At 43.0% G+C, this 19,187-nt stretch overlaps 1 protein-coding gene across 1 annotated transcript; it reads left to right on the top strand.

Annotated features, from left to right (window-relative positions):
• Positions 1 to 8,537: 8,537 nt before the first annotated feature.
• On the top strand, positions 8,538 to 12,369 carry LOC148537654 (thiamine transporter 1-like). The gene is made up of 4 exons (XM_088460502.1): positions 8,538 to 8,577; positions 10,461 to 10,653; positions 11,717 to 11,849; positions 12,235 to 12,369. The coding sequence occupies exons 1-4, from the start codon at positions 8,538 to 8,540 to the stop codon at positions 12,367 to 12,369; spliced, it is 501 nt and encodes a 166-aa protein (XP_088316628.1).
• Positions 12,370 to 19,187: the final 6,818 nt, after the last annotated feature.

Here is a 19,187-nt window from a genome sequence, read left to right as displayed (position 1 = left end):
CTTCACTTACTATTACCTTCAGCACCTAACCCTTGTCTTCTACCACCGTGCTACTAACTTGAGTGTTATGACCGCTGTTGTGGCAATGTTTTTATACCATGTACTTGTCCTGTATTGTCTTGTACTGTAAGTCACTGTTCTCTTGTTCTGCTCAATTGTTTATACACTTTGTAAGGTGCTGCGTATCTCTTGTGGCGCCATAGAAATAAAGGCTAATAATAATATAGTTATGGCAGGGGAGTGGGGGATGGGGGCCAAATTACTGCCTTGCCCCAGGTGACAAAAATCCTAGTTTCAGCCCCACCTACACCCACTTTTATTCTCTCCCTGTCAATCCCCATCCCCCATCTCTCTTGGGTCTATTTACTAAGCTGTGTAAGGAGATAAAGTGAATGGTGATAAGGTACTAGCCAATCAGCTCTTAACTGCCATCTCACAGGCTATGTTTAAAAATGACAGTTAAGAGCTGATTGGCTGTTAACTTATCACCGTTCACTTTATCTCCTAGCACAGCTTAGTAAATAGACCCCTCTATCTCCCAGCCCTGCTTTGCCGTTTGCTTCTCTCTTTCACAATATGGAGAAGATTTAGTAATGACTACATCAGTGTGCTGGTGAGATGCACCCACTATTTTGTATCACATCTTCTCAAAGTAAATAAACATTTCTAATAAAGTATGTAAATCCTTTACATTCATTGGTGGAATGCAGGCAATGTGAGGATGACTGTGACAGAGAGCTTTTGTGATGTCACTAAGCTAATAAAAGTCACTGCCTGGCATAGGACACTGAGTTATTAGTTGAGTGCGAGTTGTATCTATATTCTATAGATTGTTTCTTATCGCTATAACTCTTTCCATATATTTGACATCTTATAGTCTCAGGTAAGTTTATCTTAACCTAAATAATGTTACTAGCTGTTAGCCTACCAGGCCACAAGCACTGGTGCTGGGATCAATTTGGTGATTGTGGAGGTGGTGGATAGGGTTACTTTATTTTTTATTTGTTTTTCATTATTTTACATGCCAGTCATCATCACCATTCATGTTTTAATTATTTATATTTAACTTTTTGGGGCTTTTCACCCTTATAATATAAAAATGACCCTTAAACATATTTCAGCAGTTTCAGATCTTAATTTGCTCTTATGTTTAGTCAGTCTAAGTTTTATTTTATCACTTTTTTGACCTATATAACCAAGGGCCTGATTCAGAGCCACTCGCTATTTGCGGTCATTCGTTTTCTAAAAAGGGGTGGCTATTCAAATGAACCGTTCGCACTTTGCGGTCTGTTCACGCCTCTAAGTCTGAACGAGCGAGCAAAACATGCGAACGTAAATTTGAAAAATACGACCCCTGGCCGCTCGCACCATACGTCATGTCCGCTATTTATTAGCTTAATTGAGTACATCGAACAGCGTCTGAACTGCTCACTATTCTAGTGGTTGGTTTTTTCAACCACTATTTTGCGAGCAGTTCTAAGCTAAAAAAAACCAAGTGACGTGGTCAATGACGCTGCTGGATTAATTATGCTCTCCCTTAAAATGCCCGTTTTGACCTTTAAGCACGCCTGCGATCGGATCTCCACTCCCCGTTTTCAAGCACCTTCCCCTGTTACCACCCACATACGCCTCATTCTGTCACTCAAAATAGCAGGCATTCGCTATTTTGCAAGCACATGAATTTTGGCCGCACTGACTGGTTCGCGCATGCGTATAACGATCCGTACGCATGCGCAGTTGGGCAAACATCGCTCAGAGCGAACGAGCTGCCGCTTACGAGTGGCTCTGAATCAGGCCCCAAGTCCACATGGACATTGTAAAAGCTAAAAAAAATGATTCTGTTACATATATAGAATATACTGTATGTAGAGAAGATGGGCAGCTTCAAAATTCGTCTGCAAATTGTATTCTTAATTGTGAAACCCATAAATTATAATAAATATAATATATAATAGTGCTAATAAAAGAGTTGCTATTCTCTATATTATGGTATTAGATTACATGTGATTATCTTAATCTATATTAGTTTAACATACAGTACTGTAATTACATGTATTCTTTCTAGGGATGAGCGGGTTCGGATTTACTCGGATTTACTTGTTTCTCAAAACTGCATTTTATTGGCTATTGGCTATCACATGTATTGGATAGCCAATAAAATAAATCCAAACTATTCCGAACTTGCGGTAAAGTGGCGATAAGAACCGAGTAAATCCGAACCCGCTCATCCCTAATTCTTTCTAATGTGTTTCGGTTGTCTCCTAACCTTTAATAGGACTTGATCATAGAGGGAAGTTCATTAAAAACATCCCACATCTATAAGAAGTGAATATTTACTTTATGTGGATTAAGTAAACATTAAGAAAGATGTATTAATTTCTTAGTGTTTACTTCACAATAACTTCTAGGTATGTGATACCCTAAACTATGAGTTTATTCACAATATAATCAGACAACATAGTATAACAATAAAGATGGCAATAGTGAATCCTTTCTTATGTTTATTTTATTTTTCAGAAACCTGCAGATCACTAGCGAACTCTGGACTTCGAACCTGCAAACTATAAATGGGTAAGTATACTCTAGTGGCAATTAACAAATGACTAATTTTGCAATTCCCCTAACATCTCTAAAATATATACAAAAACCTCATGTGAGTATGATAAACGGACCAGGTTACATCAAGAATACAATTGCAAAGTTTTCTATACACCTTTTTAGGAAAATGTTTTCCTCACACTACTGCACTTGACATGTCTCATACAATGCTAGTTCAGCACTGAAATAGTTAATAGGGTGCACCCTTCGTTGCCCGGGATATGAAGAACAGTTCTTAAACTGCTCCAGCTACAGTACTTGTCTGTATTTAATGCAACACTGTAATCCTCTGTAAATGATCCTGCTGCGATGGTGTTGGTAACACTGCTGGTAACTGTTGTACCTAACCTCCAATATGCGGTATCAGGGGGTTAATTTTACTATTATGATGCAGTCTATAAACCCCACGCTGATCTCTGAAGGGACTGCTGTACATATGTAATGGTGGACAACTGTAGGCCTCCAGTTAATAAGCGCTAATGTCACTGAGTGTCTATTTGGGAGGTTGCAGCAGCTTCTTACCCCTCCAGTATCAGCTCTCAACCTCCGGCTCCTTTACAAGCTCAGTCTCTCTATATTTCCGCAGCTCTGCTTGAGGCACTCCCTTAGGGGTCATCCGACACACCCCTCTTATGCTGATTGTTCTCAGGAACCTCCCTGGATGACACAACTTGGTCCCATCGGATGTTCCTCGCCTCAGAGACCTCCGCTGCTTGTCCTGGAGTATAGCCGCAGCCCTCAGGTAAGCATCAAGGCAGCGCAGCCCCTTCTCCTGTCCAGCTACCTCACCAACTGCACACACCAACTGCCATTTTTCTCTACTTCAAATCCTTGAGCCTGCTACAGTATTCACTGGTCCCCTGACGTCCACCACCACTGAGGGGGCAGTGCAAATAGTCCTTGAACCTTATTGAAACCAGTTAAATCATGCCCTATATTAGACAATGGCAGGAGTCACATTAATATTTAACATTTTCATAGAGGCACATCAGTGTGGGTAGGAACACAGGGTGTTGGTGGGGTGCCACAGGTATATTATGTATATTAGGAAAATTGTTTAGTATGTAAATGTAAAGGCAGATTTGGTGATAAACATTTCTGTTTAGAATGTTTAGTAAAATATTTTCTTTAATTAAAAAGTTAATTTTTGAAGTTTGTTAAACTAGAGAAATGATAATAAATTATTGCCAATTTATGCTAGAAATGCTTGTTTTATGCCCACTATGGAATGGATTGAAAATACTTGTATATATGAAATGTAGGTAAAAAGCCAAGAACATGAATAAGTTATAGCAGCTCACATTATATTTTACTGGTTTAATTTACCTGACAACCATTGTGTTTATCTTTCAGAAGAGACTTTAACACAAGTTCCACAAATTCTGTTTGCTATTAAATAGCTATGAATTTAAGAATTCCTTTTAAGAACATGTTTCAGGAGCATCCAGTGTTCTTATTATGTCTGTATGGTTTCTTCTTCCACCTGAGACCTGCAGATCCCTTTTACACATCATATATGACTGGGCCTGACAAACAGTTCACCATGGAAGAGGTAAGACAACACAATTCTTACTTATATCAGTAATATATAAATTGTGTGAAATTGCAATACACTCTGTGGGGTAAATTTGCTAAGATGGGAGTTCTATTAAAGAAGTGATGTTGCCCATAGCAACCAATCAGATTCTACTTGCTATGGGCAACATCACTTCTTAATAGAACTCCCACCTTAGTAAATTTACCCCTATGGGTGAGTTGTATGAAATCACTTAGTAAAACGTACCATAGACAGGATCAAACTAAGAAATCATGCATTATATATGGCTGCAATCATAATTGGTCAATTGGTAAATTGCAGATAAAATACAAGGAAAGAACTGTGTTACTGTCATCTCTGGCACTGTACAAATACACTTGGGTCTTCTTTGGATGAGAGCATGGAGTTGGTTGCACATATAAATAAAGTAAAGGGGCCTATCCATTAGCAGATCTTTCTCTACGATGAAAGACAAAAGATTTATCCCTTGAAAATTCCTGGGGCTGCGGTGACAGATATCTGTCATGTACATGACAGATTTTTGCAAACGACGAATTGACCAATATGTTGGAGAGACAAAAAAAACAATTTGTCGGCTGTGGGAGTGCGCATCTTTCATCGTTCAGGGCCTATCCATGACAGATAAATTGAACGACTGAACGATATATCGTTCATCGTTCAAATTTTTCTGCTAATGGATAGGCCCCTTAACACTGCTGGAACAGAATCCGGCAGTGTAAACTTTCGTCACTACTGTTATTACAATGAAAGTGCAGGCTTATAACTTCTTAGAGACAGATGCTCATCAGAGAAGCTGTCTGGCTAGGGGGTCATTAATCAATTGTCTCGAAACCAGCTCTAAAATATTTTTATATGTAAAGTTTAATTAAATAATAACAATAATAATATTAATAATATGTCAAAATGAAAAGTTTTCAACACCAGTAGCATATGTGCCAGGTCAATGTCAGGGGTATTTACACCCAACAAAGTCATAGGCACAGGAAAGGTTTTTTGACACTTGACTGAAATGAAAAAAAAAATAATTTGTTCTTAAATTTGATTTAAATAATAATAAAAAAACACCTATACTACAGCAATTATAATCATCATTCTCATGTATGGATAATAGCAAATCCACAATCAGTCAATCAGAAGCAACTAGTTTGTAGTGCTGGGACCTGTCATCCTGATCATCAATGTGTATCACCTCTAGTGATGCAGCTACTTGTTGGAAATATTTGTGTATAGGCTGGATGATGTAGCAGAGTTACTGTATACACATGCCTTGACAGGGCCGCAACTAGGGGGGGGCTAGAGGTGCACGTGCACCGGGAGGGGATTGCCTGGGGGTGAAAAAGAAGACTCTGCCATCTGAAAATGGCCGCCGCCGAAGAGGAGACTAATGCTAGAGGTCCTTACTGGACCTCTAGTGTCTGTCTCTTTGTTGGCGGCGGCCATTTTTGGATGGCCGTTTTCAGCAGATTCCATGCGGACTAGCCGTCCGCATGGACTCTGCTGAAAACGGCCATCAAAAAATGGCCGCCGCCAAGGAAGAGACAGATGCTAGAGGTCCTACTGGACCTCTAGTGTCTGTTAGCAGAGCGCAATGCACACAGCGTTCCCGGAAGTGCCGGGAACGCTGGCGCTGCAGGGAGAGGATGCTGAGAGCTGCATCTTCTCCCTTCAAACCCCCCTGGCAACGAGCATAAACCCCCCTGGCTGAGCATAAACACCCATGGCAACGAGCATGGAACCCCATGGCAACGAGCATGGAACCCCTGACAGCAAGCATGAAACCCCCTGACAATGAGCATAAATCCCCTGACAACAAGCATGAAACCCCCTGGCAATGAGCATGTAACCCCTGGCAACAAGCATGAAACTCCATGGCAACGAGCAGGTAATTTTAAAGTATTTAGAAGCATTACTGTGGGGCATAAAATGGTGTCGGGCAAATATGTAAGTGGCACTTTTTTAATAGGCATTACAGTGTGTGGCATAATGTGTAATGGGCATTATGGTGTATGGAATAATGTAAGTCACTATACCAGGGACGTCTGAGTAATGCACTGCCTTATGGAGGAGCAAGGACAAAATCCAGGTTCGGGAAGGGAGGGGGGCGCAAAATTGCTGCCTTGCACCAGGTGACAGATATCCTAGTTTCGGCCCTGGCCTTGAAATAATGAACAACCCAGTTACTTAACCAGTGGAGTGGTATATTGATGTTATATGAGCTACACCTGTTATACACACTGTTTAGATGGAGCTGTGCTTGAGTGGAGCAGGGTTTCATATAGCTAATCAGCCAGTGATTGTATCCAGGTACCGGGTAGTGGTGCAGCATCACTAGAAACTGTGAATATTGCAGGTAATCTCTCAGGTCTTAAAGAGCTAAGTGGAAGACTTGTGTCTCCCATTGTGGAGCTCTAACACAGTGAACAAGAGGTCATTGCGTATCCGCAGTAGTAGCCTCTGCAGCCATCTTGGTACAGGGAATGAAGCCTCCTTGGAGGAGCAATATGGAGTCTGTGCATAGCACTCTCCATCTTCAACACTACTGACTGGTGTATATGCACCTCTGTGAAGGTTACCTTATTCGTAGTAACATGAATATGCTCTTTCTATACATGGACTGCATTTAACTTTCCCTTACCCTGTTCTTCCACTCCAAACATAAGGAGGCTCAAGTGTAAGATGTGACCAAGTCTGCATATGAATATAGGCGTGCGCTTTATTGCGGACTAGTGTAGTATAAATTTGCATAGTTAACACAAAACAAATGGGTGTACATCTAACTCAGCATTATAAAAAAAGTGGAACTTTGCCTATGAAAATGCTATGGAGGAGATTTAATAAAGCTTGGAAAGAGATAAAAATGGAGATAAATAGCACCAACCAATCAGCTACTAACTGTCATTTTTCAAACACAGTCTGTAAAGTGACAGTGAGGATTGGTTGGTGCTATTTATCTCCAATTTTATCTCTCTCCAAGCTTTATTAAGTCTCCCCCTATATCTGTAATAAACCAATAATGGAAATATAAGTTTACTAAGGATCTTCGCCCTCATTCAGAGGTTGACGCAAGAAGCGAGCACTCGCTCTGAATGAGGGCGGCCGCTTGACTGTTCAAGTGCGGCCTCCTGGTCGCTAGCTAAGCTGCGGGTTACCACCCGCAGCTTTAGCGACTAATCAGGTTGATGGTTGCGATGGTCAAGACCATCGCGACCATCGGAGCTTGCGACGAGACCCTAAGGTTGGGTCTCGGCAACCACAAACCCCAGGGAGCTTCCTGCTCTGATCGAGCAGGAAGCTCCCCACTGACATCACTGCTGATGTCAGTGTGGCCACCCACAAAACGGCAGGCGTACCTTAAGGAACGCCTCCATTTGTGAAACCTCCCCCCGCCACGCCTACAAAACGGGGCGAGCTGTTGATCAACATCGACAGCCGCCCCTTTTATAGTGTGCTCCGGAGCGAGAGAATTTCTCTCTCACTCCGGGGCTTGCGCACGCATAGTGCTGCCGCTGCACATGAGCCGGGCCTAAACATCGACCTGGTTGTGAGCGCTCAGCACTTGTGACCGGGTCTGAATGAGGGCCCTTGTCTCCTGGTCATACAATGTGTTAATACCTAACTTGCCTTTGAAAATATGACAACTGATACTCAAACTCTGTTTTCACTAACAGATTGTTGATCATTTATCTTCTTTCTCCCCAGGTCATGGATAAGCTCTCCCCAATAAGGACAAACAGTTTGCTGCTTCTCCAGCTGCTAGTGCTCCTCTTTACTGACCTCTGCCGATACAAACCAGTCATCATGTGTTAGGGCCTGTGCCAAGTCATCAGCTACAGCCTACTGTGCTTTGCTTCTAGTCTCCGGGCCATGCAGTATCTTCAATTTACCTCAGCCATGGTCACTGCATGTGACATTGCCATCTTTTCATATGCACACAATGTGGTGGCTGCTGATCGATATGAGAAGGCCTTTATCTATTTCCGAGGGTGTAGCTTGCTGGGATACACCATAGGTGCTGTGTGTGTGGTCAGCTGTTGGTGTCACCTGGTCATTTCTCCTACTATTACCTGAACATTATTACCTTGGAAAGTGCATCAGTGGCTTTCATCATCTCCATTTTCATGCCCATGCCCAGCAAGGAGCAGCCATGTTCAGAATGTACAAATGACCACATCAAACACAGACACATGAATGCTGTGCACAGCTGTTGTAAGATGGTGGCCAAGTTCTTCAAGCAGCAGTGGCTGGACTTCCGCGAGTGCTATTCCTGCAGCATCGTTACCTGGTCCTCATTGTGGGCACTTGTGACAGCTGGATACTACCAAGTGATTGGCTCTTCCCAAATGCTCTGGGATAGCTTGGAACACATTGTGACAGTGTCTACATGCTTAATGGAGGCGTGGAAGCTGCTGAAGCTGCGCTAGGTATGTAATAGATATCTCCTACTTACCTTCCTCTTGTGAAATGGCTTGCTGTCCCCATACACTAGGACAGAATTAATCAAGCTCCGAAAATACAATATTTTTGGAGCTTGAGTGCGGAAGCATTCACCATCTTCAGATGGCGAATGCTCCAGCGTGTGGATCGCAAGCCATTCCTTCCCTATAGGAAGGAGGTCTGGGTTGCGAAGAGGGATCCTTTCGGATACCTCTGCCCCTTTCCAGCACCTTCCAGTGGACGTTGGGGCTCTTGTGCACATGCGTGACCTGTAGGTCACACATGGGCACTACCATCACTGCTCAGCTGTCACCGCTTTGGAGCAATGATGAATTACTCTGGATTCCGTGCTGAGTTAGAATGTTAATTATTGGTGTCCGTTCGCACCCTGATAATTAACATCATGAATAGGCCCCTATAAGTCATATTCTTCACTCTCATGTCAAAAGACTGATGGATAAAATATCTTTGAAAAAGGAAGCAGACTGGGTGTATTCCATTCCCTATGTTGCTTCTGGTCCAGACTCTCAAATAAATATAGCATATATCCTTTATACAGTATTTCTATTAATGAATTATCTGTATTAGGCAGAGTTATAAAAAAAACTTATTAGACCTGCAAATGCAAGATTTCCAAATGCTTGACTTGAGGGTGTGTGTGACTAGTCCATGAAGAGGTCACATAGTTAGCACTCAATAAGCTATAGTCTGCTTCACACAAACTGTTTGTAATACTTCAGGCATATACAGGACAAGCTATCAACATAGGCCATTAGATGTGACAGAAGGACTAACCATCCTGAGCTGAAAAGTTTAAACATCCCATAATAAATATACATACATGACAGAACCAGTAGGAGACAGAACTGAGGACCTGATTCAGAGCCGGACGCTCTGACCAGAGCACTCGCTCTGAATCAGTGCCCTCCTACCTAAAAATGGAGCGGCCTCCTGGCCGCTCGCATAGCTGTGGGTGACCACCCACAGCATATGCGAGCGGCCAAAAAAGATGGTCGCGATGGTCAAGACCATCATGACCATCAGGCTTGCGACGAGACCCTGCGGTAGGGTCTCAGTGACCGCAAGCCCTGGAGTGATTTTGGCTCTATCAGAGCCAAAATCACTCCCACTGACATCACTAGTGATGTCAGTGGGGCCGGACCCAGACGGTAGGCGTTCCCATGGGAATGCCTCCGTCTGGCAGCCACGCCCCTGGCACGCCCACCAAAGGGGGCATGCTGTCAGTCACCATCGACAGCACGCCCCCTTTGGTGCGAGACCCGGAGCGACAGCTTGGCTTTCGCTGTCCGGGTCTCGCGCTTGCGCACGACGGAGCTCCCTCCGTCGTGCACATGCGCATTGGGGAAACATCGACCCACTTGCGAGCGTCCTGCACTCACGAGCGGGTCTGAATGATCCCCTGAGCTTTCTAAGCACACAGTCTCCCACCTTATGGTAAGACACCTGTCTCCTTGCTGGCAGCTGCTCTCTGTTCTCTTTGGTCTGTTGGGCTGATTGAGTACTCAGATCCACACACACAGCACACTTGGTAGGAGAAGATACTACCACTGGGCATTAACATCAGATTTGAACTGTCTCTGAAACTGCATATTATATCAAATCATTTAACATACTTCTGCAAATGTGGCAGCTGGGAACCCCCAGCACTTGCCTATGTGCTATGCCAAATACATGTTTTATAGAGTACTGAGCCCTGTTCAATGAACATGTTATACATTCTTAAAATTTTATTTCCCTTATGTATCAAAAACGGGTGATAACATTCATTTTAAGTTCCTCTGGTCATATCAGGTCAGTAAAATACATGATGACACCTGATAGCTACTCTGCACCTTTTTGTTCCCTTCAGGTATATTTGCATTCTCCGTGATGTACTGCATGACGACAGACTGGAGCTTCTGGGGAGAGCTGGCTCTGTGTGTCCTCTGTGCAGTGGACAGTGCTGCCATATTCACCATGACCTACATTAACAATATCTGGGTGGGCTATGCTGGCCACATTGTATGTAAGACCATCTATAAGATACTTACCACAATAATAATGTAAGTATACACTCTGTACCACTACTACTGAGATGCCTATGAGTGTCATATTACTACCATGTATAGCTCTAACAGTCACTGACTAATTATCTAGTTTCCTTTGCATGTAAAACAAGCAACGTGATTATTATTCCCAGTTCTTTAATCGTTTATCATTCTAGGCCTCAATGTGCTGTGTACAATGGCCCTGACTCAGAGATAGATGCAATGCCGCTGTTTGCGCAGTTAGAGCAATGAACATGCATCACGTGTCATTACTGATGTTGCTCGCAGTCAGGATTTATTCACAAAGTGATTGACAGGAAGGGCAACAATCGGAAGGTGACGCCTGAAATGCAGATGTGACCTGATCATTTTTGGGGCATGTCTCTGTCTGTGACTAAGATCCTGTATGCAGAAAAAAATGCACCCTTTCTGCATGACCATAGGGGTACTCAGAAGTCAGATAACAAACTGATCTGCATCCAAGCTGCGTCTTTGTACGCAGTTGTTTGGATCTGTGAGGCTGCAGATGTGACGTCTCATTACAAATCCTGGCAGCTGTGGCATTTGCATACATTAGCACAGCCTCTGTGTACAAATCCACAGCTACTGTGGCATTAGTGTATATCTCTAACTTAGGCCTAGTACCACTTACCCATCAGAGCAATGCGCAGTCACTGTGGCATTAGTGTACATCTCTAATTTAGGCCCAATAACACTTACCCATCAGAGCAATCCGCAGTCATTGTGGCATTAGTGTATATCTCTGACTCAGGCCCAGTACCACTTACCCATCAGAGCAATGCTGATTATAGTTCTAGTACCAATGAGGGTTATGTATAAACACTATTGAAACGTACAAATCTTTAGTAACAATCACAGCATCTAATCAGACATCTGATTTAATAATCTACCGTACACCATACTAACTGATTTTAGAAAACTCCTCTCCAGGAGCCCTGTTCTGGCCCTGTGTAACACAATGATATATGTCTGGTCACACCTATGACTTACAGTACCACAGTATCACCATGTCTTGTTCTGTGTTATATAACTGATGCATGTCCCACTCTAATCCTAGGCTGAATATTGCTGAGAGTGTGAGAAAGGAAAGATTCGCTTTAGTATCTGGGATAAACAATATTGCATCCCTGCTGCTGCTGGCGATTGTGAATATAGTAATGATTGGTATCAAGCAAGATATCCACAGTCAGGTAAGGACACCCTGGCCACCATCACACTGTTACCAATAAATATGTGCAAACTATTAGGTGTGTGACCTCGTGACATTGCCCCATTTTCATTACACTACTGGTATGCCCAGAACTCCCGAAGATGCTGTGCTGCCCCCAGGCTCTCACTGCACTGTGAACAGATGCACATGCAGCAGAGCAGCGATGAGACTTGGAGTGCTCCCAGTGATCTCCCCCCTTTCTGCCGGAAACTGTGACCAGTGAGTGGGACAGCAGGACAGTCCTAGAAAAGTGGGACAGGTGGGAGGTATGCAATAAATAAGTCCCCAGACTACTTGCTATAATAATTTCCCTGCTCATACTTTACTTTTGTGTAATTATATTTTCTCTATTGTGTTTCTTTCAGTTTCTCATCTATGACGGCTATTTCCATATACTATCAGGGATCTGTGGTTTCATCGGAGTCTCCACAATGATTAACAAAAGAAAGAAAAACATCAGAGACCAGCAGATCACTGATAAAAGCACCGGATGTCCATAAGACAATGCCATCAAATAATTCTGGTGGGTGGTCCCAACATCCAGCGTATCTAACCAAAGCTTCTCCACCCTCCGGGTGGCTAAAACCATCTTGGCAGCCAGAGGTCCCTGCATCTGTCTCTGCCTCAGAATCCAACTCTGCAAGGGTTCGGTGCTGCTGTGGTCCCCATTCTTGATCAGCGGCCTGGCATCTCCCAGCAGCTGTACTCAGCAGACGGTGCAAGGGTCCCGGGACCTAGGCTGGTGACACTTGGAGAAGCTCACCAGCAGCGAAAAGTCACCAAAGTCATCTAATAAGAGGTAATAAGCGCTATTACTGTATCAATGTGGCAACACGGAGGTTTACTAAACAGTAGTGTAGAAGCTATCAGCAGAGATATTTAGCAAGTTTAACAGTTGGGGTAGTTTAGCAGTTACTGATGGTCGTGATAAAAAGGAAGGAGCCATAGAAAGCCCTTCTCATTAAACTGCATATCATCTACAGTAGTTGCTGAAGCTGGATAGCACAGTTTGAATCAGCAATTAAGCTTTTCTCCAGTTCTTGTCTGAAGCATGTTATCTTGAAATAACTTGATAAATGAAGATCATCTCCCATCACTGCAACTTTGTGTGCACTGTCCAATCAGTGTGGTGCATGCAGCACATATTCTTCTCTCCAGTCCTCGACTGTTGGTGGCTGATGCCCCTCCTCTGCATCCATGTGACAAGGGCTTGTGAAATTGTGACATGTCCAATGGCCAGCGTGATAGCATCCAGCTATAGGTCATACAATACTACTACTTGTAGTGTTCAGAGCTCCTCTGGGTGAATGTGATCTGTGCTGACAGCGCTGTACAAATGTCTGCCAAGTCACAGGCCAGCACCCTCCCCTGCACTGGCACCCAGGGTACATTACGCCCCTGCCCTGGCCCTACCCACAATATGCCACTGGCCATCATACATATTCCTAAAAGACAATACTTCAAGTTTTCACAAATAATCACAGTCATGTTTGTTTTTTATAATAATTTTATTAAATGAGGACTTTTTTGCAAACTGAAAATAAATGTAAATAATAATACAGATCAACTTAATTTTTAATAAAATAAATCTAAATATATAAAATAGAAAAACATTAAAGATGCATTTCCCCCTCAAAAATATAAATAAGCGCACATAACATAAAACATATCCATTCTTAAAACTACTGTGTACATGTTTTCCAGTGAGGCAAGGCCCACACTGTAGCTCAATGAACTTGTGGTTCATTCAGTTTTGAAATTGCATATGGGAGATGGGGAGGTATACATAGGGTATAGGGATCCTGTTGTGCCTAGGAGGCATCTCCATTAGGACACTATAAGGGGTGAGTAGACCTCTGCTCCCCTTATATAGCACATCAGCCAATATCCTCTCCACCTTAACTCTGTTGTCATCTAATCATCGTAGCTTCTATACTATATTGGCTGCCACAATATCATACTCATCTTTATTGTTTTCCATGAGTGAGTTGGTGGACTCCAGAATCCAACAAGTCATGACCTCTGTGCTCACCCCTAACTCACATAGGCCCTGATTCAGAGCAGCTTGTTGCTGCTGCCCGCATGCTGGGATTGTGGGCATATTTTTTTTGTTCTCCGGTTGCTTGCAAAGCTGTGGGAGACCACCACATAATCACAACCATCGACCTTGCGATGAGACGTTGCCGCAAGGCCGAGTGGACTTCCTGCTCTAACAGAGCAGGAAGTCCACTACTGACATCAGTAGTAATGTCAGTAAGACCTCCCTACAAACGCCTGCATTTGTCCAGCCACTCCCCCTACCCGCCCACAAAACGGTGCGAGCTGTCACTCACCATTGACAGCTGCCTTGCCTTGTTGCGAGCCTCGTAGCGACTGAACTTCATCGTTCAGTGGTGCTCATGCACATGCACACTGGACGCAGCATGTGCGCAGTGCCTAAACATCACACCGCTTGCAAGCGCACAGCGCTTGCGAGCTGCTCTGAATCAGGGCACTTGTCTTTTCCTTCCCCTCATTACAGTATAGAGACAGATTGTTGTCTTGTCTTGTCATTGTGTTCTTGTCATTTACATTTACATTTTGTCTTTTCGGTTACCATCAACTCAGAGGAATGGCCTGCAATGGCCCATTTTCTGGATTTTCCATACTGCAATAAATCTGCGCCTTGACAGAATAGACTTGGTGGTGCTGGAATGTTGTGTCCTACACACCTATCTTCATCGCAAAGCCTCAACTGTGCGCAGTACAACATTCTGTTTTGGTGACATTGCAGAATATCCAGAGGATGACATAGGATTTACACCAGTGGAGTCAAGTGAAGTGCGAAACATCAGTGTTGAGGCAAATTAAACAGGGAGCAGTATTTCAATTACTGCAATGGTGAACTATTGACCCTGTTCTTGTAATGTTTCCATATTCTACAATTGTATATTATTTCTTTAATAAACATTACATCCAAATTTGTCATTATTGTTTTAATACTTACTATGCCACTGCAAGCTATTTTATCCATGTATGCTGGTATACTGGAAGACATAAATTCCCCCTCATTTACATCCTCTTCCAGGTTGGTGACAAGTGCTTGAGAAAGCTCCTGGTCGGCCATAAATAACAGCAAATCAAAATACCAGAGTCTTAGCTCATGCCCCTCATCTGCTCCGGCACCTGATCTTGTGTTCAGTTCTATCTTGAACATAATGTGTAGGTTTGAGATCTTTGTCCCGCCCCATGCAATGTTGACAGAAGGGTGACAAGGCTGGCATACCTTCACCAGTTCCTCCAAGGCCCTAGCCCTCATTATCCTATTAGAATAATCCAGTGATTTGGTTTTCCAAAACCATAGATGAGCTCTGTAGGCTTCTATCAAATCATGGATGAAGTCTTGACTTGTTTCTGAAGCCATTTCCTGAGTTAAAAAATATATTAATTTTATTAAATATTTCAGAAACATAATCTATTCTAATATTCCCTTACACTATTTATGTGACAGTCCTACTTCATTAATATGTGCAAATCTCTGTAAAGTGTATTTATAAGGGATTATATTAGGGATGAGCGGGTTCAGATTTCTGAAATCCGAACCTCCCCGTTCCGAGGCGGGAACCGAGTCAAGGTTTTCCCGCCTGACTCGGACCTGAAATCGAGGCAAAATGTCATCATCCCGCTGTCGGATCTCACAGGTTTTGGGTTCCATAAAAGGAGCCCACTTTGGTGCCATTTTTCACTCTGGCTGTGGACAGTGAAGAGGGAGAGTGGGAGTTGTGCTGCTGTTGTCCACTCCAAAGTTCATAGGGGCTGGCTGGGCTGTGTTGTGCAGTGTCCCATGAAGGCTGTAGTCCTAAAAGGGTGCTGCAGTGTTGTCCAGGGGGTGCTCTGTCCATAAGGGGTGCTCCCCCCAAGTGCAAAAAAAAACAATTATTTTTTTTCTGTTTGTGTGCGCTGTAGCCACACGTGCATCAAAAAAGTAGCAGCGCCAAGTGTGCGCCTATGTCATAAGTCAAGGGCCAGCTGGCTCGTCTGTTGAAGGGTGGTATAACCCCAAAGTGCTCCAAAAAAAAAAAAAAAATGTTTCTGTGTTTGTGACTTGTGTGTGCATTAGCCGCACGTGCATCAACAAAGTAGCAGTGCCAAGCGTGCGCCTGTGTCTTAAGTCAAGGGCCGGTTGGCTCGTCTGTTGAAGGGTGGTGTAACCCCAAAGTGCTCCAAAAAATGAAAAAAAATGTTTTCTGTGTTTGTGACTTGTGTGCGCATGAGCCGCACGTGCATCAACAAAGTAGCAGTGCCAAATGTGTGCCTGTGTCATAAGTGAAGGGCCGGCTGGCTCGTCTATTGAAGGGTGGTGTAACCCCTAAGTGCTCCAAAAAATATATATATTTTTTTTTCTGTTAGTGACTTGTGTGCGCATTAGCCGCACATGTATCAACAAAGTAGCTGCGCCAAGCGTGCGCCTGTGTCATAAGTCAAGGGCCGGCTGGCTCGTCTGTTGAAGGGTGGTGTAACCCCAAAGTGCTGGAAAAAATTTAAAAAAATATTTTTTTCTGTGTTTGTGTCCCATAAAGGCTGTAGTCCTAAAGAGGTGATGTAGTGTTGTCCAGGGGGTGCTCTGTCCATCAAGGGTGCTCCCCCCAAGTGCAAAAAAAAAACAATTATTTTTTTTCCTGTTTGTGTGTGCTATAGCTGCACGTACATCAACAAAGTAGCAGCTCCAAGCGTTCGCCTGTATCATAAATCAAGGGCCGGCTGGCTCGTCTGTTGAAGGGTGGTGTAACCCCCAAAGTGCGCTCTAAAAAAAATACAAAAATATTTTTATATTTGTGACTTGTGTGCGCTGTAGCCGCACGTGCATCAACAAAGTAGCGCCAAGCGTGCGCCTGTGTCCTAAGTAAAAGGCCGGCTGTCTCGTATGTTGAAGGGTGGTGTAACCCCAAAGTGCCTGAAAAAAATAAATACATTTTCTGTGTTTGTGACTTGTGTTCGCTGTAGCCGCACGTGCATCAACAAAGTAGCGCCATATGCATATGATATATGATACTGTCACCATTGACAGAATGGTGGAGGATTACATCGGTGACAGCATCCAAGTAGGAATGTCAGACAGTCCGTACCTGTACTGGCAGGAAACAGAGGCAATTTGGAGGCCCCTGTACAAAATGGCTCTGTTTTACCTGAGTTGCCCCCCCTCCAGCGTGTACTCAGAAAGAGTGTTTAGTGCAGCCGGAAACCTTGTCAGCGAAGGCGTAGGAGGGTGCTTCCACAAAATGTGGAGAAGATGATGTTCATCAAAATGAATTATCAATTCTTCCATTGAGACCAGCCTCCAGAAAGTACAGAGGGACCTGTGGTGGTGGATTCCAGTGGGGACAAATTAATACTCTGTGAGGATGAGGATGTACACAACACTGAAGAGGGTGAGGAATTGGTGGATGAGGAGGATGAGGACGACATCTTGCCTCCGTAGAGCCAGTTTGTGCAGGGACAGATTAAGACAGATTAATTGCCAGCTTGTTTTGTGGGGGCCCAAACGAATCAATCATTTCAGCCACAGTCGTGTGGCAGACCCTGGCGCTGAAATGATTGGTTTGTTAAAGTGTGCATGTCCTGTTTATACAACATAAGGGTGGGTGAAAGGGCCCAAGGACAATTCCATCTTGCAACTCATTTTTTTGTTGTTGCATTATGTACTGTTTGGGGCCTAGTTTTTCAAACTACCATCGTGTCTGCCACTGCAGTGTTACTCCTAGGTGGGCCACGTGTTTGTGCTGCCCACTTGTGTCGCTTAGTATAGTCATCCAGCTACCTCTGTGCAACCTTTTGGCTTAAAAACAATATTGTGAGGTGTTCAGAATAGACTGGAAATGAGTGGAAATTAATGTTATTGAGGTTAATAATAGCATAGGAACAGCAAAACCCACAAATTCTGTGATTTTAGCTGTTTTTATGCTTTTTTCCAAAAAAATACAGATCCAAAACACAAAACCCAGAACCCAAAACATGGAAGGGTGGTTTTGGCAAAACCAATCCAGATCCAAAACACGAAGAGAGATCCAGATCCAAAACCAAAACACAAAACACGAAAAGTAGCCGGTGCACACCCCTAATACCTATACAATGTTACCCTATATAGTGGTTATTGGTTTTACACATAGAATTTACAAATATATATATTTATATTTGAAAGAAACATGGTTCTTAATCAGGGGTTACACATGTGTGTATGTGTATATGTGTGTGTGACTGTATATATGTATGTATATGTGTGTGACTGTATATACGTATGTGTATATGATTCAGACAGCAATTGAACAGAAAGATTCCATACAAAACTCTGAGTTATAGTTATTTAAAACTCCAAATTAACATAATTTTTTGCTTTTGTCTATTTAAATAAATAATTATAGGGAAAAACAAAACAAAAACAAACAAGAGATGGAATAAGACTTTATGGGGCCCTATGCATAATACAATTTAGGAACACACCCAATCTGTTTTCATCAATAATATACATTTTGCTCTTTGATTAATTGTCCTTTAGCGCATGTCTTTTCAATGGGGGAATCCATGACCGGTAGTCTCATTACCCCATTAGCGCAAATTTTTATTGGGGTTCTGAGCTTGATTATAATGACCCATAATGTCTAAAAAGTTTCCTAAAACTTTTGACAAGTAAAAAATTGTGCCCATCTGCCATCCTCAGATTCAGTTATGTGGCATTGAACACATTTGTGCCTTTGGTCATCTGACCTCCACAAGGTCTCCATCAACTTCAGCAGCATAGGAAGGGGAAGGTAAGGGGTGAAGAGAAGATGAAGGGAGGTGGAAGATAGTGTAGGTGTAGGGTATGAGAAAAAGTGTTTTTTGATGAATACAGTGGAAATTGAGGGGTGTGGGTACAGATATGATGAGGGTAAAGGGTGGAGGGGAGGAAAGGCAAAGGTGCATATACATAATTAAAGTCAGACACACAGAGGTGTACAGGGAAGGAGAGACCTACATAAAGAGACGTATTTGCATAAACACACAAAAGAGGTGGGACAGAAGCATATATGGGGGAGAGGGAGGAGAGAGTCACACATACAAAATTGGGGACAGAGAGACAAACAGAAATGGGAAGACTAGACTCTTGGATATATTTACTAAAGTGAGAGTTTTTAGAAATGGAGATGTTGCCCATAGCAACCAATCATATTCTACTTAACATTTAACTAGCACCTTCTAGAAGATAATAGAATCTGATTGATTGGTATGGGTAACATCTTCTTCTAAAAACTCTCACTTAAACCTCTTAAAGTATATTATCAAATCATTAGTCATATTTTCT

Source organism: Taudactylus pleione, unplaced genomic scaffold, assembly GCF_031769625.1.
Source record: "Taudactylus pleione unplaced genomic scaffold, aTauple2 ptg000046l, whole genome shotgun sequence".
NCBI lineage: Eukaryota > Metazoa > Chordata > Amphibia > Anura > Myobatrachidae > Taudactylus > Taudactylus pleione.
This window is presented reverse-complemented; position numbering and strand designations above follow the sequence as displayed.

Coding starts and splice junctions, on each gene's coding strand:
- LOC148537654 (XM_088460502.1), top strand. CDS start 8,538: ATGCTTAATGGAGGCGTGGAAGCTGCTGAAGCTGCGCTAG. Junction 8,578..10,460: donor AGCTGCTGAAGCTGCGCTAG/GTATGTAATAGA, acceptor TGTTCCCTTCAG/GTATATTTGCATTCTCCGTG. Junction 10,654..11,716: donor ATACTTACCACAATAATAAT/GTAAGTATACAC, acceptor CTCTAATCCTAG/GCTGAATATTGCTGAGAGTG.